General features: G+C 36.1%; 1 protein-coding gene and 1 pseudogene across 1 annotated transcript; one reads left to right on the forward strand and one right to left on the reverse strand.

Annotated features, from left to right (window-relative positions):
* Nucleotides 1–270: 270 nt before the first annotated feature.
* On the reverse strand, nucleotides 271–4767 carry LOC132039276 (uncharacterized; annotated as a pseudogene).
* A 7582-nt stretch (nucleotides 4768–12349) lies between these two features.
* On the forward strand, nucleotides 12350–20822 carry LOC132041183 (U-box domain-containing protein 4-like). Its single transcript, XM_059432009.1, is given in 6 exon segments — nucleotides 12350–12598; nucleotides 17189–17518; nucleotides 17906–18022; nucleotides 18163–19445; nucleotides 19447–20107; nucleotides 20542–20822. Coding segments are annotated over 5 exon segments (2397 nt in total). The 5' UTR covers nucleotides 12350–12598; nucleotides 17189–17242; the 3' UTR covers nucleotides 20602–20822.
* The last annotated feature ends 159 nt before the right edge of the window (nucleotides 20823–20981 follow it).

Here is a 20981-nt window from a genome sequence, read left to right on the forward strand (position 1 = left end):
AAATTGTTTTCACTCTATTTAAAAATCAACGTTTGGCCATGAAAATCTCAAATACAACTTGAAGTTACATTTAAAATTTGGAAAACATCTTAAACCTTGTTTTCACTTTTTTCCCCACTTGTTCACTTTCAGTATACTCAAACAACCAAATATTCTTTGCGAAAACTATAACCAAACACAACTCTAATTCCATCTCCAACCTTAAAATTCCAAATAAAGTGAAAAATATTTGACTTTCATGGCCGCCAAAATGGCAAGTACGAGCAAAAATGTAATGGGGGACTCATCCATGTCTCCATTATCCAAACCTTATAGTTCAGCCAAGCAGAATTCTCTGACAGAGGCCTTTTTAACGACTAACTATTCGGATCAGATGGAGTTGTGAAAAGCAGACTCGCACTAGACTCTAAAGGCACCATAAAAATATGCCTTATAAGCCCGAAAACCTCAACCAAGAAATGAAGGTGATTCTCTGATTACTTCCGAGATTTCTTTCTTGATTTCGATGAAGGCTTGGATTGTACGGTGCTTGCATTCTGAGAGGTTCTCTTGGAATTGGCTGGCTGGTTTGATTTTGTATCATGACTAACCGCTGCTTCCTTAGCGACTGCTCCCTGAGAACCTCTAATTTGAGCTGCTTTCATATCCTTTCTCTTTGGTCTGTAACTAGACCTTTCCCTTTTCGGAAGCCACCTCTCTGGATCAGGTGTAGGCCCTGGGTTGGCTGGGTCAAAGCCTTTCGGGTATTTGAGCTTTCTCTTCCTCTTTTTCTTTGCCTTATCTTTACTCTTGGCTTCAGTGGCACCAACATTAAGAACAGTCTCAACATGCTTTGCACCTGAAGTTTTCTCCAAACTATCAACGTCAATAGATTTTAAACCGGGTAGTGGTTTTAGTTGCTTGTCATAAGCTTCTGCTTTCTCTACATCTCCATGGGCAGCACTTTGGATCAACCCGACCAAAGCCTCAATACTTCCATGGCTTTTTACAAGCTCCTCATAAAGGCGTGCATGCCTCAACTTAAAAGCAGCAGCCTCCTGCATGATGATATTGAGCTTATTGTTTTCAGTCATCGCATTTGACCACCATCTTATTGCGGAATCATATACAGCATCGGCACCATCAATGTCTCCAGCCCTTTCCTTGAGAGAAACAATGGTGGCAACAGTTGCAGGTTTGTGCTGAATGTCAGGAATTTCTGCTAGGGATTCAGCTGCAATCCGAGGGTGGCCAACAGCGGCAGCAACCTGTGCCCTTGCAAGCAGGATTACCTTGCACTTGTCAGGAAACTTATCTGCAAACTGTCCTAGTATTTCTTCAGCTTTACCAGCTTTGTTCTCTCGCACATGTACAGCAGCTTGAAGAAGTATTGGCATCAAGCTACCCGGGAATAACTCCGCTATAACTGCAACAAGTTCTCGACCCTATAATAATCCATGAACTACAAGTTCTCGACCCTATAATAATCCATGAACTAAAATTAAACACCTAAAGGGGAACATGGAATAACAGCTGTAGCTTGTTGTCTTCTTTCTCTCTTGTTCTACATTTCCATTTAATCCTGAAAGCACAAAACCAGAAACAAAACAAAATGTTAAAGGTTTCAGATTGATTACCTGATCCAGCTTATTAGAATGAAGTAGCAGTAGCACCCTATTGGTGTATATAGCTTCCCTTTGCTTTTGAGAGAGCTTCAAGTCCAATCCACGAGCAAGCTGGAACTTTTGTGCTCCATCACTTTTCTCTATTAGCTTATCAAGTTTCCTTAGGCCATCTGAGACGTCTTTAGGACCTTTTAGAGCGATGAGGTTATTTACTGCCGCAGCAAGTGACGACTCATCAGCCAAATTTCTTTTCACAAGGTTGGTATAAGATACAACAGCTTCTTGTGTGTTTCCTAGAATCTGGAGTAACAGATCGATTCATGTAATCTTTTTTATGAAGTAATTGATTTCATTGATGGCATCAAGTAGACAAAGAAAATGAAGAGTACAAAGTGCTAAGAAATATAAATAAGCTCCCTACAGAGAATAAGACAGATAGATTCATGTATTCCCAACACATCAAGGCAAAAGGAAAAGCCGAAGTCATGTTATACAATAATTTTACCTGTTCAACATATGCCAGTTGAACAGCAATGTGTGCCAATTCAATTTCAACTTCATCATCAGCTAAATTCTCCTCCACTAGAGTTTCCTGACCAATTCTGTAATTTCATCGGCAACTATTAGCAAGTTCTCTCATTTGTGTCCTCAAGCACATAAAAAATTGGAAGTTCCAGAGTGTACAGTAAATACACCACAGACAAGCACCACCTGGTAAAAGAATAGGCTATATCTCATCATGTTTATTAATATTCTTTTGCAAACTTGAGGTACTAGGCATACAGTGTAGATACCTGATTCAAGGTACATACATTGCCCTTTAGCACATTGTGTAGCTTAACTAGCTTGCTTATATTTATCAGCTTAAAGTAACAAGTTATCTGCTGGTTCCACACAACTTGATGTTGGAGTACTGTTTGTCACATGGGATTCATCAAAGAGAAGTTAATTAGGATTCTGGTACTAAATACTAGACCTAACAAATGTACTTCCTTAAAAACTTTGTAGGTAAATACAATACCATGTATGACTAAACTACATGATTAGCTTTAAAAAATTCCTGGAGTTCACAATGAAATGGAAACATCAGTAGAAAAAAGAGTAATGCTTTGTATCCAACTTAACCCTTTCCTTTAAATATTTCCCAATGATAGTGCTTTGATTCCTATAGGGGTATCAAGCTGTTGAGCCATACGATGAAAGTTTGGGAGACAGTGGTGGAAGCAAGGATGAGGAAGATAGTGTCTATTTCAGAGAACCAATTCGGATTCATGCCGGGGCGTTCGATTACAGAAGCCATCCACCTTGTGAGGAGGTTGGTGGAGCAGTATAGGGAGAAGAAGAAAGATTTGCACATGGCGTTTGTTGACTAGAAAAGGCTTACGACAAAGTCTCGAGAGGTCTTTGAGATGTCGGAAAGCCTAGAGGTGTTCCGTAGCATACATTAGAGCCGTTAAGGACATCAGCGATGGAGCCGAAGACTCGGGTGAGGACGGTTGGAGGTGACTCGGAACTCTTCCCGATCCACGATGGACCGCACGTAGTCCGCTCTTGGCGCGTATTTGTTTGCTTTAGCTATGGACGCGCGCGCCGACACATTCGAGAGAGAGTATCGCGATGCGTATGCTTACAGAGATGACATTGTGCTTATTGACGAGTCGCGGAGCGATTGTAACGCAGTGGCCGGAGGTGTGGAGATAGACCACGGAGTCGAAAGGTTTCAAGTCGTAGCGAGACTAAGGCATGACTACTTGGAGTGCAAGTTCGATGATGTGATACAGGTAGAGGACGAGGACGTGCGGCTTGATACTCAGGTCATCCCCAAGAAAGAAAGTTTCAAGTACCTGGGGTCGATCATCCAAGGGAATGGTGAGATTGATGACGATGTCACACATCGTATTGGAGCGGGATGGATGAAATGGAAGCTCGCATCAGGTGTGTTGTGCGATAAGAAGGTGCCGCCTAAACTAAAGGGAAAGTTCGTGCTGGCCAGTTAAGAAATCTCATGCTCGGAAGATGAACGTAACAGAGATGCGAATGCTGACATGGATGTGCGGGCATACCAGGAGAGATATAATTCTGAATGAAGTGATTCGGGACAAGGTGGGTGTGGCCCCAGTGGTGGACAAGATGGGGGAAGGAAGGTTGAGATGGTTCGGCCATGTGCAGTGGAGATGCGTTGATGCACCGGTGGGGAGGAGGTGTGAGAGGAGGCGTGAGTGGGCCCGAAGAGAGGAGGGGTAGGTCGAAAGGCGGGGAGAGGGAGGAGGTGATTCGCCTACCGAGAACATGACCCGTGCATGTGGCGTAGTGTGATTCGGGCAGATATGGCGTGCCTACCGAGACATGACCCGTGATAGGTGTGGAGGTCTAGTATCAAGGTAGAGGGCTAGTAGGGGGCCGCGAGGATTTCTTTTCCATATTAGGAGTATTATTATCTTTGTTCACTAGCTTATTTTTTTTAGATGTCTAATATAGCTTGCTTGTTTCTCTCTTTCTTTCTTTAACTTCACTTATCTTATTATATGTTGCTATTGCTGCCTATTATTATTATTATTATTGTCTTGGCATCTTCTCTTGAGTCGAGGGTCTATCGGAAACAGCCTCCCTACCTTCCAAGGACCCACCTTGTGGGATTATACTGGGTATGTTGTTGTTGTCTGTTGATAGTGCTTTGATTCATTAGCTTTCAAGTTGTGATTCATCCAAGGGTTATGAAATGAGTGAAATTATCACACCGATCAAACATTTCATGACATAATTCAATCTCCTCCAGTCCTGGTTCAATTTTTTCATACATTATAAGATATTTAAAGCCTAATATAGGTCTCCTACCTTGGAGCTGATAATAGCAGTTGCTCTGCATCCTTGTACTTGTGCCTCTCAATTAAAGCCTCTCAATTAAAGAGCTTGCGGTGTTATATGCCAATTCAAAACTGCTAGTTGCTTTGTCTCTGATGGAATCCAGAGTTCCCTGCACATCAGAAGCTCTTCCAACAGAAACCAAACAAGCAACAAGATTAATTTCAAAGGAGTCTATCTTGGACTTTTGGAGCTTTTGATATATATATACACAGAAGCTTCCATCTTGACTTTTTGAGTATGAACATTTAGTAATGCAAGTGAAATTAAAATTACTTAGATAATTTGACGGCTTGCTCATATGAACTTTCAGAAAGTGTTACAAATTATCGTTATACACAATCAAACACACAATTAAATAGCAGAATGAAGAACTGAAAAATGTGTAAATGCAAGTAAAATTGAATTTTTACTTTGATCGGTAACTTTAACGCTTTGTTTATATTCCGGTCGTTGTATGTATCGATTGAGTGACGTGAAGAAATCTTCAATGCTGACGTGTCACAAATTCAAGTGACACGTGTGCAATGCATGTGAAATTGAACTGATTTAACTTTCACGGTAATTCATCAATCGAACTTCATAAAAATATCATAAATTCATACAGATACCGAAGGAAAATATTTTATTAATAAAAACTATGAATCTCTACATATCTCTTATTCGCTCTGATTTTCACTTGTTTTGAAAATAGCTAGCAGCATTCTAATTTATAATAGTATAAAATTTACTTTAACTCAAAACAAGAAAATTTATTTTTATATTAATTTGACTATAAATTCTAACTAGACATACATTAAAATATCAAATCCTAATCAATTTTAATTTCCTATAATTTTGAATTATTATTTCCAACAGATACACTGTTAAATTAAGAAGTGAAAAATATGTAAATGCAAGTAAAATTGAACTGACTGACTTTGATCTGAAACTTTGGCGGCAAAAACAATTAAATTTCATCAAAGGAACATGAAAATGTCAAATTGAACTGAATTTGATCGGAAACATCAAAATTCATCAAAACGTAACAGATGTACGTGTGATGCATGTGAAATCGAACTGATTTTGAATTGAAAAAAAAAAAAAAAAAAAAACTTTGAGTGTAAAATTCATTAAATTTCATCAAACAACCTTCATGAAAATGACACAAATTCATCAAATTTACACGTTATATGCAATCAAAATAATTATGAAGGAGTGAAAAATGTGTAAATGCAAGTAAAATTGAATTGTGAATGTGACGATTGAGTGACGTGAATATATATTCATGATGACATCATGTTTTGCCGTTTGAACCTCCAGGGCTCGTTTGGTACAAGGAATAAGACTAAAATAATTCCAAAATTATATTTGAGATTAATTTATACCACGTTTGGTTGGGATAAAATGGTATTATAACCAATTTCGAAATTAGTTATCCCAAAATTATAGTGTTATTTTATGTCTGTGAGATGATGGAATAACTTATCCTTAGCTTCCAACCAAACTACCCCTTAAGCTTCTCTTTAGGTGTTGGAGCCATTTGGATAAGCAAAAGCTACAATTTTCGATTTTTTTTCCTATGTTTTTTTTTTCCTATGTTTTTCAGCTGTTTTGGAAATTGAAATTTGAAATTAATAAAATTTGGCTACGGTTAATATTTACATTTGGGCTGTTGTATTCAAAAATACTGGAAAACATGAATACGGGAATAAAAAAAAATTCAAAAATTCTTTTCACCGTATTCAAATCATATGTATTCAACAAATTGTGTATTTATGTCAAATGTATTTAACTCGGGTATTCATCTATAGCTAATTTTACATTGTATTCACTTTTTGTCCTGTATTTAAAAATCAATGGTATTCAAACAACATAAATACAAAAAATTGTGTCAACTTGTTGCATACAAATTTTTTTTTAGTGGGCAGAGTAATACAAAAAATTTACATTTACACTAAAAAATAACAAAAACAATTCAAAAAAACCGAATACAAAATAATAAAATGAATACAATCTAAAAATTAACCAAAAAACTCAAAAATAATAAATACAAATGAAGGACAGATCGAGAAAAGCGGAAAGAGAGAGGTCCGGACAAAGAACAACACAACCATAATATTTACGAATTTTCTCTTTTCTTGAAGATTGAAGACTAGATGCGTAAAAAATTAGTAATAATTGATATTTAAAAAGAAATATTAGTGGGAATAATAGGAAATGGAAGAGATATAGGAAGGGAATATAGCAAATTTTACAAAGTCTAATATGGAGGGCCCATAGTTTAGAAAATAGACGAATTATATGTTTTTCATTTTTGAAGGGAGGGAGGAGAGAGAAAAATGTGAATATAAAGGTTGCTTTTTTATTTTAACCTATTTTATATGTTTTAGTTATGGAATGTAATTGATATACACTTTTAGTTATGAGGTGTAAATTAATTAAAAAAAATGTTCACATGTAGTATTCCCAAATTAAGAGTTAATATTTATATTTAAGCTTTACCGCAAAACATTGGAACTCACACAAATAGCAAGGTAATCAAATTGGGCAAATCTTTAATTTTAGGTCCTCCAGTTGGTGGGTCTTTAATTTGTCCTTCACTAAAAATTCTTTGGTTTCGGGTACAAACCCCTCACTTAGTCAACAATTAAAAAAATTCACAAGGTAGAGTTTGGATTCGCAAGAAAGTAGAGAATCCAAAATATGAACACTTGCGATTTTTTATTTTTTTTACCCGAGCTAGTTCGAGAGTGAGTAACCTATTCGGGGTATTAAGCGAAGGCCAAAAATTGAAGACCACCAATTTGAAGAGCAAAAATTAAAGACCATCCCAAATGAAGGACAATCCATGCAAAAAAAGATCCAAATTTGAAAAAGAACCTAGCCACCAATATTGAGTGAAGTGCACAAATAACTTAGAGAGTGTTTGGATTGACTTTTTAAAAAATAGCTTATAAGCAAAAAGCTAAAAGCCATAAATTGGGAATACTCAACTTTTGACTTTTGGCTTATTTTTGTACTTCCTCCGTCCATTCTTACTTGTCATGTATTGATTTGGCATGCTTATTAAGGAACTAAAAATGGAATGACACTTTTACTATATCTGTTTACGTAAAATCATTACAGTTGAATTTTGTGTACGTGGTCAAGGACACGTGGACCACTGTAATCAAAATTATAAAATAGCAAGTAATAATTAACAAGACAAATAAAAGTAAAGCATAGCTAGTTGTGTAGCCTGGGCCTTGAGAGGCTTTGAGCTAGAGTCTCCGGGTGGTGAATCATTATAAACACCACGAATTAAGCAAGAAAGAGCAAATGCTAAGAATAATATGAACACTTAGTATTGTTGTATAATGCATCAGATGTCTTACAATAGAGTGAGTACCTCTATTTATACTAAAGCTATGGGGTACATATTCCATGAATCGTGCCTCCTCAATTACCAATATTACTGCTGCAGTAAAAGGCAATAAAGAGTAATAAAGGCTGGAGGAAACTCGGGGGTCTTCTGTAATGGTTGTGCACTAAATGACGTTTGACTAGTGAGTTGGCACGCTCCTCCCGACCCTTTATAGTTTCTGCCTCCGGAAGCGGGTTACCAATTTACTTATCTGGAGCTTCGTATGCTTTGCCGGAACCCCTTATTCTCAGACTCGAATCTGACCTGTCGCCACCGCCACCTGTCACCTTTTAATACGTACATTTGCTATCTACGAATTTTCCCCTATATAATATCTCCCCTATTATTGCTAAGTGACGTAATGATTGAAATCAATCAAAATACTTTAAAATTGTGCAGCCGCTAATAAGTTCTTGAAGTTTCCAACTCAACAATTAATAATAGCGGTAAAATAGGAATGAAATGGTAAAATATCTCTTTAATTTCTAAACTGAATATGTAAAAGTAGACATTTATTTTTATTATATATGACAAGTAAAACTGGATAGAAGGAGTATTTTTTTGACCTAATAGTAAGTGATTAAGAGCACCTTTTATCTTTCTCAAACATCACAAAAGTTTTAAAAAAAGAGCTTAAAAGCCAAAAAAGCATTTAAAATAAGCCATTACAAAAACCTTCTTAGCGTATAATAGGAGTATAAGTTATAAGTTTTGCTATGCTGAAAATTGAGAAGAAATTGATATTTGGAATTGAGAAGAGTCTGGTTAATTGCATTTTTTTTCGTGGATTGCCCTTCTTTTGGGGTGGTCTTTAAATTTTGCCCCTCATATATATTGCATTTTTTTTGTAACCACTTCAATCGTGTTTAAATTATGTACAAACCTATGTAAATATTGAATCTGATGTACTTAATTTCTTTTTAATTCCCACGTACTTCTTCCCGATACCTTCAAATATGTACACTCTTTAGAATCTAAACAACTTCAAGTCCGAGCCAATTAATCCTTAAAGCATCTTTATCACGGAACTTTTTTTTGTCCAAAACCAATCATGAGTAAACTACCAGTTGCCTTATAAGGTAAAGTTTAAATTTTGTATGCCCCCTCGCAGCTTTTAGTTAAACATAACGAACCCCGCTCGACATTTAAGACATAATTAACTTTTTCTTAAAAAAAAAAATTGCATTTTTTTAGGCAAGGTTCATGTATTGCATGGTAAAATTTAAAGATTACAAATATGAAGGGCAAAATTTAAAGACCACAAATTTGAGGGGTAAAATTTAAAGACACCCCAAACGAAGGGCAATCCGTGCAAAAAAATGAAGAAATTGATATTTGGAATTGAGAAGAGTGTGGTTAATTGTGGATTTGGGCTTTACCCGGGGAAAGATTGGGCCCACGCATTTGAGCCGTGGTAATTGTATTTGGACGATTTATAAGAAGGGAGAATGACGTATATATACATAGAATAGGGTGTATTTATAAAATATGACGATGTTTACAAAACATAACGATAGGTTTCTTACAAAACATACACGGAAATTTTAAACAAAATTTTGTGTATGAAAACAGATGGAATGTGTATATCTTCAAGGCTTAAAAATTTTGCTCAATATTTTGTGTATGAAATATCTATATCTCACCCAAGGCTTAGAGTTCTCACATTTTTCGTGTATGAAAATTATATGGAAACGGTATGAAATATGTATATAACTCTATAAAATTTCTAAAAAATTCATTAGGTTTTTGAAAATTTAATACAACTACAATAACATTGTATACATCTTTCATATAATATGCATACAAAATTAATGCAATTTCGAATATCGCTTCGAAATTCGAACGAAATTTAATACAACTACTACAATATTGTATACAACTTTCATACAATAAATCTCTTCATTTTCTAACAAATCAGAAAAATTAGATTTTCTTTTGTTATCTATGAGGTAAAACAGAAAATTGCAATAAGGGCAATGGGAAAGACTTTGTCATCGCCTTCGTCGTTGCAGCTGTCATCATCGTTGCAACACACCGTCAAGCGGAAATTCAATCTTCAATTGTTCTGATTTTTCAATAAAGCTTTGTTTCATTCAAATTCCAAACTTCTCAATCAAAATAAATGGAGAATACAACTTATATATCCATTCTTATATATAAAATGAAACATAAGAAGCCAATTGAGAAAAGGATTCCACAGACCCATGAATGATGCTAGGTGTCGAAAACGAGAGATATAATATTAAATCTCACCATAAACATAGATTCACAACTATTGTTTTGTAAACAAATGGAATAAAAACTGAGTAAAGGGGAAGGGAAGGGTGGTCTTTTAATTATTCCAGATTTGGTATGTTTTGTAATTAAGTTGTTATGTTTTATAAACAAGGAAAAGTATTCTTATATTTTGTAATATAGTGTCTAAAATAGTATTATTAGGTCATTTTCCCTTATATAAAAATGGTCTACAAGGTAAGTGGTCTTGAACTTTTGGCCTCACAGTTCTTGTGAAAAAAACTTTAAGTTAACAAAGGTATTTTTATCGAGCGCTAGGCAGGGGTTAAAAGTTCAAGACTATCCATTTCTATGATCATTGGGTGTAATTTCCACTCCGTATTAGACAAAGAAACCTATCCCAACACTCATGACGTCCCACCATCGAATGAAGTACACAAATAGCCAATTTGAGGATTCCTATATTACTAAGTTTTTACAAATTTAGCCGCTTTAAAATATGCGCATGTTTAAACTGTAATCGTCTGAAATATGTTTCCTCTTCCACCAAGTTTTGCTAATATGTCATAATTGGTATAGATTGTTCGATATCTAATTTTACTGGATATTGTCTGTTCGTTAAATGAAAACAACTCAACAACATGATCGAAAAAAAAAGAAAAAGAAAAAGAAAAAGAGACACTATTCGAATTAATTAGCACAAATATGCTAGAGCAAATACTTGTAATTTTTATATTTATTATTTAGAAAATGTCTAACAACATTGTTACTTATAAATATTTGACTTCTCATATATACAATATCTTTGTTTTTGGAAGGAAAGGAGTACTATCTCATTCCAAGATTATGAACTTTTTTATTTAATTAATTATAATTACTTTTATCTAATACTACTAGCAATTAAGAAATTAATATATCCAAGTTCATAATAAAAATAAATAGTTTAATACACTACTCCTTTTAGCATGTCTGTCAGCATTTTCAAAATTCCTGCAACCCCATTGATCATAACATTCCCCCCCCCCCCCGCCCCACCACACCTCACCCCACCCCACCCCACGCCACCCCATCTTAGCTATCTCCTCTGTTTTGTTCAAATATGGATCTAATTCATACAAATTAGTAACATAGTCAAAAACAAAGAATCTCAAGTTAGGTTTTGTAAAATCTTGATTTTTTTTTTTTTTTTTTTAGGTATGTAAGGTGAATTTAATTGCTTATAGTTTATCAATATCTTATTTAAATTGTGGGTTTTGTTCATTTCCTTTTTTTTTTTTTGCCCCTAAGATCATGGCATGGTAAAAAAAAGAAAAAAAAAAAAGAAAAAAAAAAGGGAATTAGGAAAAAAAAAAAAAGATTTTATTTTTTTAGCTTAGTAGGAAAAATGTGAGCATAGTTGATTGATGGTATATAATGGTTATGTGTAATATAGTTGCAGTTCTCTTTTTTAGCTTAGTAGGAAAAATGTGTTCTTGATTTTTTATTTTTTTTGGGTATGTAAGGTGAATTTTATTGCTATGGTTGACATTATCTTTATTTAATTTGTGGGTTTTTTTCATTTCCTTTTGTTTTTGTATCCACACTTAGCTCTAAGGCCATGGCATGGTAAAAAAAGAAAAAATTAGAAAAAAAGATTGTATATTTGAATGTTTTGATAGGTGAGTTTAATTTTTGTATGTTTAGAATATTTTCAATTGAAATTTTTACCAGTATTGAAATGAAATAAGCTCAATTAGAGCATAGTTGATTGATTGGTGTATAATGGTTATGTATAATTTAGTTGCAGTTCTATTTTTTAGCTTTGTAGGAAAAATGTGTTCTTGATTTTTTTTTTTTTTTTTTGATATAAAAATGTGTTCTTGAATTCTTTGTCTTGATATAAAAATGTGTTCTTGAATTTTGCCGAAGCGCGTTGATTTTTTGGGTATGTAAGGTGAATTTTATTGCTATAGTTGATCAATATCTTATTAGGTTTGTGTGTTTTGTTCATTTCCTTTTGTTTTTGTATCCACAGCTTAGCTCTAAGGCCATGGCATGGTAAAAAAAGAAAAAATTAGAAAAAAAATATTGTATTTTTGAATATTTTGATAGGTGAGTTTACTTTTTGTATGTTTAGAATTATGATTTTAAATTGAAATTGTTACCAGTATTGACATGGAATAAGCTCAATTAGAGCATAGTTGATTGATTGGTGTATAATGGGTATGTATAATTTAGTTGCAGTTCTCTTTTTTAGCTTAGTAGGAAAAATGTGTTCTTGATTTTTTTTTTTTTAATATAAAATTGTGTTCTTGAATTTTCGACAAAGCGCGTTGATTTTTTGGGTATGTAAGGTGAGTTTTATTGCTATAGTTGATCAATATCTTATTAGGTTTGTGTGTTTTGTTCATTTCCTTTTGTTTTTATATCCACAGCTTAGCCCTAAGACCAGGGGATGGTGAAATAGAGCCTCATTTGCTGTGGTCAGCAAGGAAGAAATCAGAAATAGATCGTCTTTGGAATGTTTTGATAGGTGAGTTTACTTTTCATTTATTTAGAATTATTTTGTTTGAATCGAAATCGTTACCAGTATTGGAATGAAATAAGCTCAATTAGGCAGAATGAATATAGAAGATTGATGTATAATGGTTATGTGTAATTTAGTTGCAGTTCTCTTTTCTAGCTTAGTAAGAAAAATGTGTTCGTGGATTTACCTGTAGCTGGATTGATGGTTGTTTCCATGTTGATGCCGTTTGTTTTGGTGCTATCTCAATTAGAAAAATGCGAATGCTGCTTACTTTCTTTTCTTTTCTCTTTGGAGATTTTTTTAAGGTACCCTCCAGGAGACGAGAAAAGGAAGAGGGTTGTGACAGCTAGTGTTAAAATGGTGCCACTATGATTAATCCTCTTGATATTAAAGAAATAGGTGTGAATGGGTGGAATGGATACATATGATTTATTTGAAATTGAGTCACACACAATTATAGAGTAGAATTTATTGATAATGACTATTAAAGTCACGCTTATCTATTGGGTTTCCAAATTTCAGATCTCATTTACTCTAGCTTTGTCTCTATTGCTTTTGAGGTTTGAGTTTTCTTCTAATGCATTGAAGCAGCAGTTCAACAATAATTGTGGATGATAAGGTAACGGAAAGTTTTAACCAGAAAGATCCTGGAAATTAGGTTGAAGTAGAAAGATATTAAGCTTGATATGAAAGATTCTAGGGGCTTTGTAAGTGAATTCAAATGTTGGTTGATCCTTATGGTAAGTTGGTCAGCGTCAGGGACATTTGCTGATTAAATTAATTGTTCTAACTTGAGTAAATTAAGGAGTTAAATGCTCCATATCAATTGAAGTTTGTTCAAGAGGAAGTTATTGCCACAGGACAAAATAGGATTGGTTACTCCTCATTTCGGGATAGGGTTTTATTTAATAATGTCGAACTTGAAGTCTTAATTATTAGATTCGAAAAAATGTCAAGTATCCTTCTTCCTTGATTATGCAGTAGTAACAATATTGACTTAAATGCCCAATTCCTTGAGAGCCGAAAACCCTTGCTCGAGATTTATTGCTTAGAGGCCTAGGCATAGACCAATTGGTCTTCGCACATAAAACCTTTTTGATGGATGGGACTTGAAACTTGGTGCTCTTTTTGCATCAAATTCAGTCTCGAATTCATGTTCTATCATTGAGCCAGTAATCACTGTAGGAGCAATATTCAAATGCTGTATATCAAGAAGCATTATGTCATTTATGTGTCGTGAATTTAGGGTTTATAGGTGCTTGAAATTTCAAGGCCTTTTTTTGACCCACGGAAATCCTAATGCCTTTTGAGTCCACATCATTCACCATCGATTTTGGTTTGCAAAAGTCATAATCGAGTTGACAAGCACGTTTAGAGAAAAAAATATTAATATCATGTATTTTTATCACTGTGAAATTGTGAATCTAGTGATGCTACTGCTAGAGTTCCAAATCTGGTGCAGATTTCATAAGCTGTTGTAACAACCTTCGGCCTAACTCATAACACAAAAGCTAGCTATTACGGTGGGAGAGCCCAAGGCTATTTAATCCCACATAAGCACACTATGCCCACCGATGTAGGACATAGCAAACCACCATGCTCCGCATCCGTCATCCTCGAAGCCCCGGGCGAACACTGCCACACCGGCGTCACCATCCAAGGCACGACAGGCACGAAGAGCGGTGGGTGGCTCTAATATCATGTATAACAACCTTGGGCCTAACTCACACCCCAAAAGCTTGCTATTAAGGTGGGAGAGCCCAAAGCTATTTAAACCCATTAACCCACATAAGCACACTATGCCCACCGATGTGGGACATAATATCTGTTGGAGGTTTGCTGTAAGACAAATGTTCTTAGACATGTTTAACACAAATAGGTGTCTTTCTTTTTAACTTTTAATGCTGATTTGGGTAGGTGTATTAACTGTTTCAAACATGCTAATGGCGAGAGTGTATTTAGATCAAATACTTTGGAAATGTTGCGCTAAAATCATCTTGTTTGCGGTAACGGGCAAAGAGAACGAGAAAGGGAAATTATAAGTTCATTATAGAAAGGAATCTGAGGTAAGGAGAAATAGATATTCAAGGCACCTCCAGAGTTTTTAATCAGTATAAACAGTTCCAATTAGGAAGCTGGGCTGTTTTTAAGTATGTGAAACTAGAAAACAAGTAATAGAGATGTATGCAGAGCATTGGATTTTGATAAGTAAGAGTGAGCTTTCATTATTAGTAGCAACAAAGAGATGCTAAATATATACAGCCAAAAATTTACAGAATTCTCTTCAATAGAGAAAGTTTATGAAGTCCAAAAACAGTTGTTATTTAAAGCAAAAAATTCAAAATCTGCAAATATATTAAGTTTAAAGCAATAAATAGTTGTCGTTTTGTCTTCAAAAATTCTGCTCCTCTTGTTCCAGATTATCCAAAAAATGCAAGCTGGTCTTATCTTCCAAAAGATTCCTTTCCTCCTTTCAACATTCTGTCCCCGCTAGCTACCCGAACCTGCTTCAACCGATTCTATCCTAGTCCATCTCTGTCATACAAAATCCCATTTTTGCTTGGGACCATTTTGAGGCTTTCATCAGCTTTAGCTTGTCAACTGCAAAGTAACTGTGACATTCCGTCAACTTCCCAGTCAAATAAATTCCTCCTGAAATTGAGATTCCATCCCATCCCAGTCCTATATTCCGATATTGCAGCAAACTGTTCCACTGCAATGTTGTATAGGTCTGGAAAAGTTTCCCCTAAGGGTTCCACCCATGTCTGACTCTCCTGCCATCTTGTTTGTCTCCTCTTAGTAAAATCACCCGAGTTGTTCCTTATGTTTCTCCATGGGATGACCCCATCTGGGAAAGCTATTGTTCTCATTCTTCATGGGCCCTCCATTCCATGTTTTGTTTTGATTACATTCCCTCCAAAGGCTCATCTTCAAAAAAAAATTACATCCCTCCAAAGGCTTGCTTTTCATCACCAAATTTTTGTAGCCATTTAAAGTGCAGGCTTCTGTTATGTAACTATATATTCTCACTCTGCTTCATTTTATTTTGGCGGTGTTTGACTGGACACGAAGTTTAAAAAGAAAGATAGACTTTCAGGACATACAAAAAGTACCCTTAGAATATGAAGCTCACCAATCAATCAAAAAAAAAAAAAAAAATCGCTCCCTTAGAACTTGTGGTTTTAAACATGCCATGACATTGCTACGGCGATAAGATTATGTCATTATGGATAAAATGGGGAAGTTTTTACTTATAAAAAAATGTGGATGTTTAAAATTAAGGAGTTCCAAAATATAGAAAAATGTCATTCTTTTTTAAACAAACTAAAAAGAAAAGAGTGTCATACAAAATGGAATAGATGAATTATTTTTTATCCCAGAGCCTCATTTTTCTGAGAGTTGTAACAGTGGACAGGTGAAATTTCCTTATTTCTGGATTTTCTTCACCCAAAAAATCTTTTCTCAAATTATCTGGCTTTTTCATGTCACTAGTAGGGATCACATTTAAGGGCAATCTAGAACACTATTAAATAGTGCTAATAAAGGTGAGTCTTTCGCATGGATAAGTATTGTTCTTCCAAGTGGCATCCTTTACGTATATTTTTCTTCACCCCACCATACTGTAACTCTTTGACAAAGTTACAATTTTACGCCCATACACTGACTCAAAAAGCTAACAATATCGCTTGAGTGTTCCAGTTGATCTTCCTCAGCCTCACACATGAATAGAGTATCGTTGTAAAGCCATAATTTGGGAAATTTGGGGACACCCCTTTGCACCAGTGGTTGGGCTAACCTCTGTGTCCACCTTTATAGTTGGGTTATTTCCTCTTCATTACACCCTCTATATCTTTCAGATGATAGGTTGACAAGCATGGTTTAGTTGCACTTATTCTGGTTGACATTTCGTGGAACTTTTATTCTTTTCTTTACCATTTCAGAAATATGTTGACATATAATATGGTAGCGCCATTTCTGATGATGACAAGCTCGACTAGTTTATGAGCTTGGTCAATCCACTAATATTCTTTTTCTAATCTAGTTTTAACGTGCATCCATCTAAGTCTGGTATGACCTCATGTTCCAACCAGTGTTATCAAAAGCGAAAAGCGCAAAAAAGCTCTAAGGTCCTTTGGGGCTTAAGTGCAAAGTGCAAATAAAGCGTGGGCTTTAATAGAAAAAGGCGCAAATGGAGAAAAAATACAAATATATATGTGTAGTCCAAGATTAATAATCATAAGCATGAATAACAAATACATATGAACAAAGAAATAGAAAATTTTTTACGATAAAGTGAGATGCCAACTGTTTGATCTATTTTGTACTGTTTTTTGTTAACCTTACAAAAAAAAAAAAAAAAAAAAAAGAGAGAGAGAGAAAAAAAACTGTCCATCTTAATTTAGACTGGAAGAATGTAAACTTGATATTATGTGCTTACTAGTAGTTTAGCTAAGTCATGTTTGTGTGTGCGCACGCAGACACAAATACATATCACTGACGTCATTTCTGTGAATTTTCAGCATTATTATTTATACAATATATTGACCATATACCGTATGCATTTATCTTTTGTCATTTATGTGTCTTCTGGAACAGGTTTTGCGCTCGGTTCAATTAACTGAGGATTACTTTTGGATTTGACCAGGTGCAATGGAGATATCATTGTTAAAACTTCTTCTCAACAACATCTCCCAATTTTTCCCTTTATCATCAATCGAAAGCATAAGCGATGAACTAGTTCAGAGGTATTATTGCAAGACTGAGGATCTATTGAAGATTTTAAAGCCGATTCTTGAGGCCATTATCGATGTTGAAGCAGCTTCCAGTGAGCTGCTTCAGAAAGCATTTGCCGGACTAGCTCAATTTGTTGATGAACTGAGGGAGCTGTGTGAAACCTTGCAACCGCTGGGTAGTAAAGTTTATTTTGTATGTTCCCAGATCTATGCTCTTTATTTATTGGATAAACAGATAGTCCATTTATTCTTTTTCATAACCAGCAAACTGAATGATAATGGGATGTTGGGCACTTACAGAATTTAACAACAGCAATAACAACATACCCAGTGTGGTCCCACAAGTGGGGTCTGGGGAGGGTGTAGTGTAGAGTGTAGACAGATCTTACCCCTATCTTTGTGGAGTAGAGAGGCTGTTTCAGATAGACCCACGGCTCAAGAAAAACATTTTCCAGAAGCAAGAGAAAAAAAGCTATGATGAAAATATTGCAAACCACTTATAGAATTTATGGTTTACATTTAATGCTTTTTAATACTTTGAGCAGATATATTATATCGTTGATGTGTTGATGATCTATAGGTCCTGCAAGCTGAATCACTGATTGTAAAAATTCGAACATTTAGTCTTGAAATTCTCGAGCTACTTAAATCTTCTCATCAATGCCTTCCTGCTGATACAACTTTGACATCTCTTGAGGTAGGAGCCAAAACAGGTCATTCCTGATCTACTTTTCCCTTCTATTTGCCCTATTCCCACCCCAGCTGTAATGTTCCTCTCTGCTCTTTTTGCCAGTCAGAATTTGTCATCCTTAAATTTGTCGTATATTTGGATTGCAGCACTGTATACTGAAAATTAAGTATGTGGATTATGAACTGATATCCATGACTATCACAAAGGCTATTAAGGCTCAAATGGAAGGCTTGGGAGCAAACTCAGACAGCTTTGCAAAAATTGCCGATTGCCTAAGATTGAAGTCAAACCAAGAGCTTTTAATTGAGCTTGTGGCCCTTGAAAAATTGAAGGAGAACGCTGAACAAGCTGAAAAGACTGAGGAAGTTGAATATATTGAGCAAATTATAGCTCTTGTTTCCCATATGCACGACTGCTTCGTCACAATGAAACAGTCTCAGACCTTAACCCCTGTGCCGATACCTCCTGATTTTTGTTGCCCCCTCTCACTTGAGTTAATGACGGACCCCGTAATTGTTGCTTCTGGACAAACTTACGAGCGAGCTTTTATAAGGAAATGGATTGATCTTGGTCTTACTGTTTGTCCTAAGACCAGGCAAATTCTGGGGCACACAAATCTCATTCCTAATTACACTGTTAAGGCACTTATTGCACATTGGTGTGAATCAAACAATGTAAAGCTGCCTGATCCGATGAAGTCTTCAATTCTAGCACATGCAGATTCTGGTGTGCCCAGGGATACCCAGGGTTTTCCCCTTCCAAGGGGCAATCACTCTTCGTCACCTGATTCTGCTCTCCTTTTAAGTTCTCCAAGGAAGAGTTTGATTTCATCAAGTATAAACCAAAGAGAAGGTTCATCTCCGGAAGATTCTTCACCTGGAGTTGCTAGTAATATGCTTGCTCTGGATGTTGAAAGGATATCTATTAAGAGTTCTGAAGAACGAATGGCCCACTCTGGAGAGATAAACTCACATGGTCATAGTATGTTAGCAGCCGATGAACACTTCCTTGTAGGTCATAATAGAACCACCTCGGCACCCAGCACACTATCCGATTCAAACTTTTCACCTGCAATTTCTGGTGATGGAAATGATGCTTTCTCAAGATCAGCAGCGGCTGCGACTGACACTTCTGGGGATGTGTCAGAATCCCAGCCTGCTGTGCCATTACGAAGGGAACCGGAATTCCCATCCATGCTGGAGACAAGAGCTCGAACTCAATCCATCTGGCGTAGACCTTCTGAGAGGTTTCCTAGATTAGTTTCTTCTGCTACGGTTGAAAGAAGGGCTGATCTTTTGGAAGTTGAGAAGCAAGTTAGGAAGCTGGTTCAGGACTTGAATAGCAATTCCATTGACGTGCAGAGAGATGCCACAGCTGAACTCCGGTTACTTGCCAAGCACAATATGGATAATCGTATTGTAATTGCAAACTGTGGTCAACTTACTTCATTCAGAAGACATGAAAGTACAGGAAAATGCTGTTACTGCGCTTCTAAACTTATCAATTAATGACAACAACAAGTGTTCGATTGCAAACGCTGATGCAATTGAACCTCTAATTCATGTCCTCCACACTGGAACTGCTGAGGCTAAAGAAAACTCTGCTGCTACGCTTTTTAGCCTTTCTGTAATTGAGGATAACAAGATGAAGATTGGGAGGTCTGGGGCTATCAAACCTCTTGTGGATTTATTGGGAAATGGATCTCCAAGGGGCAAGAAGGACGCAGCAACAGCTCTATTTAACTTGTCAATACTTCATGAAAACAAGGCTCGCATTGTGCAGGCTGGTGCTGTAAAGTTTCTTGTAGAGTTGATGGACCCCGCTGCTGGGATGGTTGACAAGGCTGTTGCTGTTTTATCAAATCTTGCAACTATTCACGAGGGAAGAGCAGCAATCGGTCAGGAAGGAGGGATTCCCGTTCTGGTTGAGGTTGTTGAGCTGGGCTCTGTGAGAGGGAAGGAAAATGCAGCAGCTGCTTTGTTGCAATTATGCACCAATAGTAGCAGGTTCTGCAACATGGTTCTCCAGGAAGGAGCTGTACCTCCGTTAGTAGCATTGTCACAGGCTGGCACCCCAAGAGCCAGAGAAAAGGTACGATTTTGCATAAACCTCACACTAGGGGGTGTCAAATGGGCGGGTTGGGCTGAATTTGGGCGGGTCAAAATAGGCTGAGTTAACAAATGACCTGCCCAAAAGTTACTTGGGCTGAAATGGGATGGGCTAAAAAGCAGGTCATAACCCAACCCGCTTAATTCTTATTAAGTTTTAATTTCTTTGTTTGTTCTCTTATAATGTTTTAGTACCTAATAAAACTAGCTTTTTTCTTTAAAATGGCTAATTAACACATATCAGCCTGATTTTGTGATGGGCTGAAATGGGCTAAGCTAATAAATGGGCGGGTCAATGACCAGTCCAAACTTGGGCGGGTTATATTTTCACGAGCTAATTTTGCCACCTCTACGTCGCACTTTGTTTCTATTCTAGTTCAAGTATTCTAAAATATACATGTGGGGGCGAACATGCAGGCTCAGGGACTTCTTAGCTACTTCAGAAACCAACGGCATGGTAATGCAGCGAGGGGCTGATTTATATGCTGGACAGTGAAAATATATTTTTCTCAAGGTAACTGATTAAATGATGCGTGTAAAGTTGATATTGAGAGTTATTTACATAGAGATTCTGCCTATTGAAATATTCTAATATTTGTGATCTAAGAAAGAAAAATGATTTGTGGAGGCTTTTATGAGTCCATCCTCTGATAACTTCGTATGTGAATGTGGAAGAAAAGCCTTTATACCAGTAACAAGTGTCTGATGGCATCAGTTATAAACTTTGTATGTGAATGCGGTGAAATTGTGATGAGCTATTTTTTTCTCGTGTAGTTGGTAGCGATATATTTTGATTGCTGAAACAAATAGCCAACGGGACCTTCCCCTAATTGTTAGTACCAAAAGCAAAACAAACT

Source organism: Lycium ferocissimum, chromosome 12, assembly GCF_029784015.1.
Source record: "Lycium ferocissimum isolate CSIRO_LF1 chromosome 12, AGI_CSIRO_Lferr_CH_V1, whole genome shotgun sequence".
Lineage (NCBI taxonomy): Eukaryota > Viridiplantae > Streptophyta > Magnoliopsida > Solanales > Solanaceae > Lycium > Lycium ferocissimum.